The sequence below is a fragment of the Sciurus carolinensis genome, chromosome 5 (genome assembly GCF_902686445.1).
Source record: "Sciurus carolinensis chromosome 5, mSciCar1.2, whole genome shotgun sequence".
Classification (NCBI taxonomy): domain Eukaryota; kingdom Metazoa; phylum Chordata; class Mammalia; order Rodentia; family Sciuridae; genus Sciurus; species Sciurus carolinensis.
In genome coordinates, this window is record NC_062217.1 from 11,472,568 (window position 1) to 11,485,714 (window position 13,147).

General features: G+C 37.1%; 1 protein-coding gene across 1 annotated transcript in view; it reads right to left on the reverse strand.

Annotated features, from left to right (window-relative positions):
• Nucleotides 1-13,147, reverse strand: part of Clybl (citramalyl-CoA lyase) — a 231,589-nt gene that overhangs the window by 91,153 nt on the left and 127,289 nt on the right. The window contains exon 2 of the mRNA XM_047553911.1: nt 7,033-7,219. Within this exon, the coding sequence (XP_047409867.1) occupies nt 7,033-7,219 (187 nt within the window). The remainder of the gene's footprint in view (nt 1-7,032; nt 7,220-13,147) is intronic.

Genomic DNA, 13,147 nt, shown 5'->3' on the forward strand with positions numbered 1-13,147 from the left:
TTCATGGTGCTAGATATGGACCCAGGGCCTTACACATGCTTGGCAAATACTCTGCCACTGAACTACACCCCAAGACTACAGGGACATTCTAACGGATGCACCTCAGGAGAAAGAAAGATGGCCCTGGGAAGAAGGTCAGAGATGAAAGAAGGAATGATGAGCAAAAAACCTGGAAAAACACATAGGTTAACCTAGGTAAACACAGTACATAGAAAATAATAATAACGTAAAACATATGGTATTTAAAAAGATGATTAGGGTGGAATGTAGCTCAGTGGTAGAATCCCTGCCTAGCCTATGTGAGGTCCTGGGTTCACTCTCCAGCTCTGCAATTGCAAAGATGAATGGACCTAAATTCTTCTAAGATTTCTGTGCAGTCCAGGAAGAAGATAAGATTAATTTTAGACTTTATTAAGTATAGCTGGTGAAATTTCAAGAGTAACCAATAAAAATCAGGAACATAGTCATAATTTCTAAACTAAGAGGAAAAACTACACAGAGAAAATAAACCAAAATCAAATAATCTTTTAAAAGGAAAGAAAGTTGAAAAAAAGAAACAAAGAACAGGTGGGGGGAATAGTACAAAATATAATGGTGTAATTAAACCTAAACTTGTTAGTAATTACATTAAAAGTAAATGGAAAATAGAAGGGAGACCAGTAAAGTAGAGGAAGGGGACCAGAAGGAGGGGGAGGTAAAGGGGAGATACAAGGGAATGATAAGGACCAAATTATATTGTTACATTATGTACATGTGTGAACAATACAACAATGAATCCCACTATTATATATTATCACAATACACTAATTTAAAAAATATGGAAAGTAAAAATTCTTAGAGAATTTCTCTAAGAAATACTGATACAAATGTTCAAAGATGGAAAGAAAGAAAGAAAGAGATAGAGAAAGAGAAAGAAAGAAAGAAAGAAAGAAAGAAAGAAAGAAAGAAAGAAAGAAAGAAAGAAAGAAAGAAAGAAAGAAAGGAAGAAAGAAAGAAAGAAAGAAAGAGAAACTAATCGGATTAAAAGCCAGGCACAGTGAGGTACAACTGTAGTCCCAACTACTCAGGAGGCTGAGGCAGGAGAATCCCAAGTTCAAGACCAGCCTGGCCATTTAGTGAGATACTGTCTCAAAATAAAAAATCAAAAGGGCTGGGGATGTAGCTCAGGGGTAGGACACCCCTGGGTTCAAACTTGAGAACCAAAAAAATAAAAAAGGGTAAATATTCTATGAAGACAAAAAGTACCAACATGGATATTAAAAACTTAAAAACAATAAGACACAAGTTTAAGACATGAAGATATGGAAAAGTTGAAAGCAAAAGGATGGAAACAATGTAGTGGGTGAATGGTAACTAGAAGAAAGTTGGTAGGGCTATATTAATGACAGACCATGAACTTCAAAGCAAAAAGTATTGTAAAGAATAAAAACAGTACATACTGCCTGAGGACTCAATATATCAAGAAGATAATTCTAAATTTGTATAGACTTGTTAACATAGGTTCAAGTTATCAACAGCAAGATTGATAGAACCACACGAGAGGTTGGCAAATTCTCCAGCGGAAGGTAGGTTTTAACTAGCCTCTCTCAATTATTGATCTACCAAGCAAACAAATCAATATAAGGTTTGGATATGTGAGCAAGATAATTAACAAACTTGGTCAAATGGAAAATATTAGAACTCTGCAAACAGAAAATTTACTTTCTTCTTAAGCACATGGAACATTTTACCATCAGGGCTCCTGTGCTAGACCTTGAAGCAGGACTCAACAAATTCCAAAGAATTATTCACATTCATACCACATTCTCCAACCACCATTCGACTATTCTAAAGATCAGCAACCAAATGATAAATAAAATGAACTCCCATACACTTGGAAATTTAAAAATCTCAAGTCAAAGTGTGGTGTCTGCTTCAACCTTACCATGCCATGATGAGGTAAATAAACACGGAGGGTAAGATTTCATAAATTTCTATAGCACTAGATGTTGCTGACACCCAAGCATATTTAATTTCTCTAGCAATTTTTTTCTACAGTACTGTAGGCTGAAACCATGGCCACTCTACCCTTGGGCTACATCCCTAGTCCTTTTTTATTTTTAAGACAGAGTCTCACCAACTTTCCCAGCCTCTAATAGTTTATTGTAGCTTACAAAAGTATCAGTCCACAAAAGATTGGAAATGTTAAAAAAAAAAAAAGAAACAAAGTAACCAAACTTTGAGAAGCACTATTTTGTATCTCATATTTAAAGCAAAAAATCAAAATGGGAATTAAAAAACATTTAGAATCAAGTGAAAATAAAAAGAATGTGTTCTCATAGGCCTAGCTTGTTGGATTCTAACATTTACTTGGGTGCCTATGATTGGCCTATGACTCCTCCAGGTTGGGAACCAGGCAACCATCTAGGTGTCTCTCCTGCCTGCCATGACGGCTGGTTGAGTGGGTACTCGATATTTGCTCGCTACTTACTTAACTTTAAATGTTTAAACTTGAATATCAAATAAATTTAAATATTTAGTTGACTGAAATGGCAACCCGGGAATTCTGCCTCTACTTTCTCCACTCCTACCTTCCTGGCCTTGCCCAGCACCATGATAACAGGCCAGAATTCTGTGCATTATTTGGTATGTTTTTACTGTGACCCAGCAAGCAGTGGGTTCAAGGCCTTGTATGTCCTCATGCATTTAACAATGCGAAGAAGATAAGAGGGAGTGGAGGCTTTTTGTCATCTATGCTTGCGAAGGTGAGCTGGTGGGGCCATTCTTGACATGAAGGAGCTACTTAAACACAAATTGGATTAGCAGGACAGGATTAGAGCCTGCTAGAAGGTATTAGATACTTCTAAACTGCTTTGTGGAAACTCCTAATTGTTTTCATTATAAGCCCACACTCCTAGAGAGGCAACCCAATGAAATGTGGAATTAGTCTATTAATAAAAAAGAGACAGAATGAGGTATGAAATGAACTGACTCTATTTTCATAAATCTAAGAAAGCTGAATTGGGCAATAATAGTTCAGTTTAGCAAAACTATAACTAGATAATCTGAAATTAAGAGTTTTATATGTATTTTTTCTTAGTAAGAAATAAATACACTGAAAATGTTCCCTACTCTCTCCTCCATCAAGAACATTCAAATAAGAAAAATGATTAAGAAGTAACTTCAAGAAAGAAAAAAAGAACATGTAAGAAAAAAGATATGTAAGAAATTTCAGGCTCTTCTGGACATTTGGAATGAACTGAAGTCTCTGGGTCTAAATGAATCACAATCCCAGGATGCTGAAAGAATTTTTACATGTAAATACAGAGTTCCTATTAGTAATCTTTGAAAAGTCCTGGAGAACACAGAGCTGACAAAAGGTAAAAAGAGCCAGTGCACTAGCTTTCCAAATAAGCGGGCAAGGGGAATTACAGAAGAGCCAGTGGTGAGCCTAAGGCTGATTCCATCAGAAATTCTAGGAAATGCAGCCTGTGCGGTGGGTGGGGCCCACCTGTAATCCCAGCAGCTCTGGAGGCAGAGCAGGACCAATGGAGAGATCAAGGCCAGCATGGCAATTTAATGAGGAACTAAGCAACTCAGTGAGACCCTGTCTCTAAATAAAACACAAAAAAGGGCTGGGGATGTGGTTCAGTGGTTAAGCACCCCTGGGTTTAATCCCAGGTATAATTTTTTTTTTTTTTTTTTAATTCTAGGAAATTCAAGTTTTAGTTCTGCCATTTAATGATAATGTAAACTTGGACATATTTTGAAACTTTGCTGTAAGAATTAAATGAGATTACATATGAAAATAATATATGAGTAATAATCTATGCAATATGGCACCTGTTACAGAGAAAATTCTCATGGAGCCATTTTCCTTCTGCCACTTCAGAAAGAGGCAATAACAATTAGGTGCTAACAGGGATTCATCAAGAACAACTCTTATCTACCTGACCTCATTTTTCTAGTGCTGGGTGAAAAGATATTTCTGGACAGGTACATTGGGAATGTACCTTCATTTTTTTTTATATTGAGTTTTCAATTTTACTTTTCATAATAAAGAGAAGGAAAGAATAAAAGGAAGAATGTTGAGTCAGTGTCATGTTGACTTTCAAATTTTAATGTGCATAAAAATGTGTGGGAAGTTCTTAAAAGTGTAAATTAATGCACGTTCCTGGAGATCTGTCTTGTAAATCCAGCCTAAAGTAAGGGCTTTTCTTTTTGTTTTAATTACAAGAAACCCAGGTGATTCTTGCAGAGGCCATGGCTGGCAGAATAATGCCTCCCTGTTCCCCAAAGAAGCCCATGTTCTAATTCCTGGAAACTGTAAATGTGTTACTCAGCATGGACAAAGGAACGTTCCAGATGTGATTATAAGTGAGGACCTCAAGATAGAAAAGAGTGGTATCCTGGATTCCCTAGGTATGTCCAATCCACTCAAATGAGTCCTCACAAGTAGAAACTCTCAGCTGTGGTCAGAAGCAGGCAGGACTACAGAATGTGTACTTTCACTGTAAAATGGCATTTAATAAAAATCTCATCATAATATCTTCATGAAAAGACTGGATATTTAGTCTAACCCTATCCCCAGTTTTCTTCATTATTCTTTATGCCCCTGTTTCCTAATTTATAAAAGAAATATAATATCAATACCTCATTGGATTGTCATGCAAAGTACAGTGCCTGGCATTTAGTGAGCAGCACATAAATATTTGTTGATACACAGAAGTTCTTAGGGGCATGCTTGTGCTGTGCTTGGCTCCAACCTCTTCAACACTTCCATCAGAAACTTGTTAAAATTTTCATATAGTGTGCTTGTCAAATTCTCAGATGATATTAATGTTGGATGATAAAATCAAAATTCAAAAGGACCTTGACAGGCTAGGGCTATGAAATGAAATATATGAGATGAATTATTTAGAAATAGAAATTTTAAGGAAAAAAAATAATTTTTTATAAGTACTATCCTGGCTTATCAGAATTTTTGGTGGAATATAAAAGAAAGTTTAGACCACTCCAAGATCAGCTTGCAGAAGAGAGTGTGTCTAGCAATTAATGCAATGTACAGCTGCATTCAGAGAATTGGAATGTCCTAATAAAGACCCTGGACAAATACTCCAAGATGGTGAGCACAGCCTGCCCGCTGTTAACTCCTCTCCCCTTCTCTTCCTTAGGTTTCTCCTAAGTAGTAGCTCTGCTGCTACTACTGTGGATATGATGATGGCTGAGGACACAGATAAACAGTAAGGAAACGCAAGGCAGGAACAGATCGCATTTCCATCTCATCTAGGGGACAGGAAACATCCTCAGGTGGGTCTGAGGGAATAGCCTCAAGATTTGCAAAGAAATAAAATTAGAACTTTATCAGGGCACCGAATGGCTCACTGTGCTACAATGCTAAAATAAATTCCTCTCTAATCATGATTACTACAGGCTTTATCTAATCTATTTCCTGTAGGAAATCAAGCTACTCCCAGACACTTATCAACTTTTCTCTCATAATAATCCCTGTCCCTGACAAAAGAAGATATTGTCATCCCCATAGCATAGATAAGAAATTGAAGTAAAGAAGTAAAGTGAATTGCCCTGGGTCACACAGAACTGGAATTACAATTTAGTATCTAATCTTAAAGTGCACTACAAGAGTTTTGGGAGGGAGAATACTGGAATCACATTATATCCTTTAAAAAAAAAAAAAAAAGGCCTATTTACCTTAATCTCTGGGAGAAAGAAGATTAATTGTATTTTCCTTGGCACATGCCAAAGATGTTGAGTAGACGCTTTAGATTCCACATGCTTATTCTAATCCTTTTCCAAATACTTGGAAAGCCTTGGTTTGACTACTAGGAAGATGCAAGAAATTAACTTTATTTTTTTAATTAAGGCAAATATTTGTTTGCTAGAATCTCCAAGGAAAGCAATTAATTCAGAAGTTGTATAGTGCAGGCAGGTTATTCAGATCACCTGGGGCAAGAAACTACCCAAACAGGCATGAATCCAGATGGCCGGCTCCCTCTATCCCCCAGTCCCCCAATCCATTCCCAGTCCAACCTCATTGTCCAGGGACTGGAGAGATAAAGGTCAAGTGAAAGAATATTTTTAACCAAAAGAATTGCATGCAAACATGAATGATTAATATAAAGATTTACATATTCCACCTTATTATTGAATGCATCCACGTTTATTATACAAATATGGAAAAATAAAGTTAAGCAAAACAAAATGAGACCAAAAGCATCCACCACGTGAGCACCACATAGGAACTATTTGTACCTGTTCACAAACTGGAAATTTTCTAAGGCTCATTTCTCTAATAGGCCATGAGAAAACCAGGCAGAACTACATGCAACCCAAAGATTCTGTATGACGTGGTCAACTTATCCATGGAAGACTCTCTTTTATTTCTTGCCATTTGTCTCAGACATTAATATTATTAGTTAATTAATTAATATCATTAACATACATAGTGGTAAAAAGAAATAAATTCCTTGATTGTACTTTGTTGGCCTGAAAATTTTACACTACGAGTCTGGAATTATATAACTCATTTGCCTAGACCAGAAAATATCATGGCCAAAATTGATTGTCCATATCTATATACACAATCATCACATCTATTGAATGTCATGATTTTAAAATATATTTTAGTTGAAATCTTCCTTTCTCTCAGAGAAAAGAAACACAAATATTCAGAATTCATACAAGGGCTGGATTGTTTAAAAGTTAGCAATTGCCAGGGGTGGTGGCAAATGCCATAATCCCAGTGATACAGCAGACCAAGCCAGCAGGTTGCAAGTTTGAAGTCAGCTTCAGCAACTTAGAAAGACTCAGCAAACTTAGGGAGACTTTGTCTCAAAAATTAACAAGGGCTAGGGATTCATCTCAGTAGTAAAGCACCCCTGGGTTCAATTCCCAGTATCAAAAAAAAAAAAAAAAAAAAAATGGTAATCAGTAAACATGAGTAAAGTAGAATTTTCCCAAATAATGGGCAAGCTGCCACATAAAAACAGATTTCGATCCATTTCGCCTTCCATCTGAAAACCATGCCATTACCTTTTTGTTTGTAGCCACGCCATCCTCACAGTCGAGCACTGCACAGTCTACGTTCAGGGATGGAATCTTCTTGATTTTCTTTTCATCATTTCCAGGTACATAGAGCACAGCCCTCCGAGGAATGTACCTGTGACTGGGCGAGGAACAGTGCCCCAGCCTGCGCACATGGGCTGCCAGGGATGCTCTCCTGTAGGAGACATAATTGAGATTAGTCCAGAGTAGAACCGCCATCAGAATCTATGCAAAACTTATTTGAGGATGTTAAGGTAAAATTAGAACACATGGACAATCTTTCTAAATCATGGCAGAACGCATTAAAACTAGGAAAACAACCAAGAAAAATAACCACTAAACAAAATGCCCTTTGGGGTGAGATTTTAAAAATAGCACTGTTTATCGGCATTATCATCTGATAGAAGGGGGAAGGTATGCCTACTTCTTCTTGCAAAAAACTTCCAATATCAGTATACAGTCCAGATGGCAACCGTGGAGAAAAATGTGAGAATCATATATCCAAAAGGTACCAAACACCACCTTAGGTTTTAGCCCTTCATCTGAAATGCTTGGGACCAAAAGTGTTATGTTTCAGATTTTAGGATCTTGGAATTCTAGATACAAGAATGAGAAATCTTAGGAATGGGACCTAAATGTAAACATGAAATTAATTTACATTTCACATGTGCCTTATACACAGAGTCTGAAGGCAGTTTTATTTATATATTTTTTTCCAATGCTAGAGGTTGAACCCAGAGCCTCATATATGCTAGGCATGTGCTCTACAGATTTATCCCCCAGCCCAGTTTTATACAATCAACATCCTACCTTTACAACTTGAGAAAGTAGAAAAAGAAGGAAAAAAATTATACTCATAGCTAGCAGAAGGAAGAAAATAACAAAAATAAGAGCAGAGATAAGTGAAATAGAGAATAATAAAGCAATACAGAAAAATCAATGAAACCAAAATTTGATTGTTTGAAAAGATCAAGAAAATTGACAGACTTTTAGTGAGATGGACTCTTGGTATTATTTTTATTTTTGTGAGGGAGGGTACCAGGGATTAAACTCAGGGTTACTAGACCACTGAGCCACATCCCTAGCCCTGTTTTGTATTTTATTTAGAGACAGGGTCTCACTGAGTTTCTTAGCACCTCACTTTTGCTGAGGTTGGCTTTGAACTCAGGATCCTCCTGCCTCAGCCTCCTGAACCACTGGGATCACAGTACCATGCCCAGCCAGATGGATTCTTTCAGTCAAGCTTTTTTGCTGCTGTGACCAAAGACCTGACAAAGACAGTTTTAGAGGTGGAATAGTGTATTTGGGGCTCCTGATTTCAGAGGTCTCAGTCTTAGATGTCTGACTCCATTGCTTTGGGCCCAATATGAGGCAGCACATCATGATGGAAGGGTGTGAAGGAGGAAAGCAGCTTGGAACATAGCACCAGGAAGCAGAGAGCAATATACTCCTCTCACCATGAACACAATCTAGGCCCTAAAGGTGCACTCCCAATGACCTACCTTCTCCAGCCACACCCTGCCTGCCTCCAGTTACCACCCAGTTAATCCCTAATCAGAGGATTCATGAATTAGGTTAAGCCTCTTATTATCCAAACATTTCACCTCTAAGATTTTTTGCATTTTCTCATACATGATCTTTTAAGGGATACTGCATATCTAAACCATAACATGTAATTAAAAAGACTCAAATTACTAAAATCAGTAATGAAATGGGAATAATTCTAACAATGATAAGAAACAAACAAGATCATAAGATAATACTATGAACACTATATGCCAACAAGTTGAATAACTAGAAATAGAAAACCTACCAAAACTAAGTGATCAGGAAACAGAAAAATAGTGAGGAGTTTAAATCAGTAATCAAAAATCTCCCTACAAAGAAAATCCATGGACCTGAAGTCGTTAGCTTCACAGGTAAATTCTACTAAGTCTTTAAAGAAGAATTAACACCAATATTTTTATCTTTCACTCCCCCCCCCATTTTATTTATTTTTATTTTATCTATTTTTTTTTTTTATGTGGTACTTGAGATTGAACCCAGGGTCTCCCACATTCTAGGCAAGTACTCCACTTCTGAGCTACATTCCTGATCCAGGAAAACATTCCTTAACTTATCCTATGATGCCAGCATTACCATGGTACCAAAGCCAGATAAAGAGATTAAAAGAAAACTACAGTTCAATATCCTTTATGTACACTGATGCGAAATTCCTCAAAAAAATACTAGCAAACTGAATTCAGCAGCATATTAAAAGTATATACAATGACTGTAGGAATTTTTTCTGGAATGCAAAGACATTTCAACATATGAAAATCAACCAACATAACACAACACATTAACAGGAATGCATGGATTACTCAACATATGAAAATGAATCTATATAATATACCACATGAACATAATAGAGAGAAAATTACCCACCTGATTATCCCAATTAATGCAGAAAAACACCTGACAAAATTAAATTTTTTTATGATGAATAGAAAGAAATTTCTTCATAATAATAAAAGACACATATGGAAAACCCACAGCAAACATCTCAGGCAAAAAACTGAAAGCTTTTTCTCAAAGATCAAGAACAAGATAAGGATACCCACTTTGGTCATTTCCATTCAACATAATGCTGGAAGTTCTAGCAAGAGTAATTAGGCAAGAAAAGGAAAGGGAAGGCAAATGAATTGGAAAAGAAACAATTTTTTTGTTTGTATATGATATAATTTTATACATAGAAAACCCTAAATATTCTATAGAACAAAAAAATTAGACATAATAAATGAATTCAGTAAAGCAGCAGGATACATAATCAACAAACAAAAATCAATGTATTTCTATATGTTAGTAGTGAAGAATCTGAAATTATAAAAATAATTCCCTTTACAAAAGCATCAAAAAGAATAAAAGACTTAAGAATTAACTTATCCAACCAGGCATGATGGTACACACCTGTAATCCCAGTGATTTGAGAAGATGAGGCAGGACAATCACAAGTTCAAGGCCAGCCTGGGCAACTTAGCAAGGCTCTAAGCAACTTGGGGAGAACCCGTCTCAAAATAAAGAATAAAAAAGGGCTGAGGCCAGGTGTGGTGGTGCACACCTGTAATCGTAGCGGTTTGGGAGGCTGAGGCAGAAGGATCCTGAGTTCAAGGCTAGCTTCAGCAAAGGCAAGGTGCTAAGCAACTTAGTAAGACCCTGTCTCTAAATAAAATACAGAATAGGACAAGGGATGTGGCTCAGTGGTAGAGTGCCCCTGAGTTCAATTCCTGGTACCCCAAAAAAATTTTAAAATAAGAGTTGGAATGTGTGGCTCAGTGGTAAAGCACTTCTGGGTTTAATCCCCACTACCTAAATAAATAAATAACTTATCTAAGGAAGTGAAAGACTTGCACAGTGAAAACTACAAAAGGTTTGCTGAAGGTAATGAAAGAAGACATAAGAAAATGGAAACATCCCATATTCATGGATTAGAAGACTTTATATGGAATTTCAAGGCACCCTGAATAGCCAAAATAATCTTTTTTTTTTCTGCACTGGGGATTGAACTCAGGGTGCTTTACCACTAAGCAACATCCCCAGTCCTGTTTTTTAATTTTTTTTTTTTTTTTTTTGAGACAGGGTTTCACTAAGTTGCTTAAGGCCTGGATACATTGTTGAGGCTGGCCTTGAACTTATGATCCTCCTGCCTCAGCCTCCTGAGTTGCTGGCATTACACGTATGTTGCCACCATGCCAGGTACAAAATCAGTGTTGAATAAAAAAGGACAAAGTTGGAAGACTCACACTTCCTGGTTTCAAAACTGACTACAAAAGTACAATAATCAGAACAGTGTGTCACTGGCATACAGATAGACATACAAGTCAATAGAACTGACCACAGAGCCCAGAAATAAACCTTTATTTATTCAGTCAAATAATTTTTATAAGAAGGCCAAGGCAACTCAATAGGGAAAAGGATAGCATCCCAAATGATGCTGGGAAAACGGAATATCCATATGTAAAGATTGAAGCTGAACACTTACATAACATCATATAAAAATTTAACTTCAAGGGCTGGGGAGATAGTTCAGTTGGTAGAGTGCTTGCCTTGCAAGCATAAGGCCCTGGGTTTGATCCCCAGCACCGCAAAAAAACAAACAAACAAACAAAAAAGTTCAAACAGAAGAAAGATCTAAAGTAAGACCTAAAATTTTAAAACTCTCAGTAGAAAACATAAGGAAAGCACCTCATGACACTAGATTTGATAATGATTTCTTGATATGACACCAAAAGCACAGGTAACAAAATAAAAAATACAGAAATTGGACTTCATGAGAAATTTAAAATTTTTTACATCAAAAGACACTATGGTGGGCTAGGGTTGTAGCTCAGTGGTAGAGTGCTTGCCTAGCACATGTGAGGCACTGGGTTCAATCCTCAGTACCACATAAGAATAAGTAAAAATTAAGGTATTGTTTCCATCTACAACTAAAATACTATTTAAAAAAAAAAAAAAAGACACTATCTCTGGGCATAGTGGCACACACCTAATAATTCCAGGGACTTGGAGGCTGAGGCAGGAGGATCACAGGTTCAAAGATACTCTCAGCAAGTTAGTGAGGCCCTGTGCAAGTTAGTAAGGCCCTAAACAATTTAACAAAACCCTTTTTCTAAATAAAAATATTTGTAAAAAGGGCTGGGGATGTGGCTCAGTGGTTAAGTGCCCCTGGGTTCAATCCCTGGTACAAAAAAAAAAAAAAAGAATATTTTCAACAGAGTGAGTAAAAGAGAAACCCACAGAATGGGGAAATATATCTTACAAGGGTAGATAGAGAACTTCTAAAATTCAACAAGAAACAACTTGATAGAAAAATAGGCAAAAGAGGCCAGGACATAGCTCAGTGAAGGGCAGGAGCTTAGCATTTGTGAAGCCTGGGTTCAAACTCCAGCACCAAGAAAGAATAAGGTGACCAAAGACTTAAATAGGCATTTCTCCAAGAAGACACACAAATGGCCAATAAGCACATGAGAGGATACTCAACTTCATGGATCATTAGGAAAGTACACCTCAAACCTAAAATGCACATCGCACCTTACACCCTTTAGGTTGGCAACAATACAATAAAAATAACACAGAAAATAACAACTGTAGATGAGTACAGAAGCTTTGTACATTGTTGTCAGGAACGTAAAATGGTACCACCACTAGGAAAAACAGCATGGAGTTTCTGCAAAAAGTTAAAATTAGAACTACCACATGATCCAGCTTCTCACTTCTGGGTATGTATCCAGCAGAATAAAATCACCATCTTGAAGAATATCTATGTTCCCATGTTCATGAAGTACGATTTGTTCACAATAAACAAGATATGGAGACAACCTAAGTATCAGTCAATGAATGAATAAATGAAATGTGACAGACAGAAACATAAATAGACAGATGGACATGTGAATGGATTAATGGAATATTTTTCAGGGCTAAGCAAGAAGGAAATCCCCCCTTGCAAGAACATGGATGGACCTGGAGGATGTCATGCGAAGTACCTCAGCCACAGAAAGAGAAATGTGCATGATCTCACTTACGTGCAGAATCTTAAGAAGTCCCAGAGACAGAGTACAAGAGTGATCACCAAGGACTGGAGGGGAGAGGATAGAGAAAATGCAGCAGCGTTGGTCCAAGGCTAAAGACCTGCAGTTTAAAATCAGTAAGTCCTGACCAGGTGAGTTGGTGCATACCTGTAATGCCAGCAACAGGAGGGGCTAATGCAGGAGGATCACCAGTTCAATCCCCAGTAACACACACACACACACACACACACACACACACACACCCGCACACACAAATACTAGAGACCAAATATGCAGCATGGTGATTATAGTTAGTAATAACGTATTGTCTACTAGAAATGTGTGGGGAGTAGATCTTAAGTCTTCTCACAACTGATGCACACAAAAGGTTTGAGGTGATGGATAGGTCAGTTTGTTTGATTACTACCAATAATTTCATAAAGGGCTGAGGATATAGCTCAGTTGGTAGAGTGCTTGCCTTGCAAGCACAAAGACCTGGGTTCAATCCCCAGTACCACAAATAATAATAATAATAATAATATTATTATTATTATTTC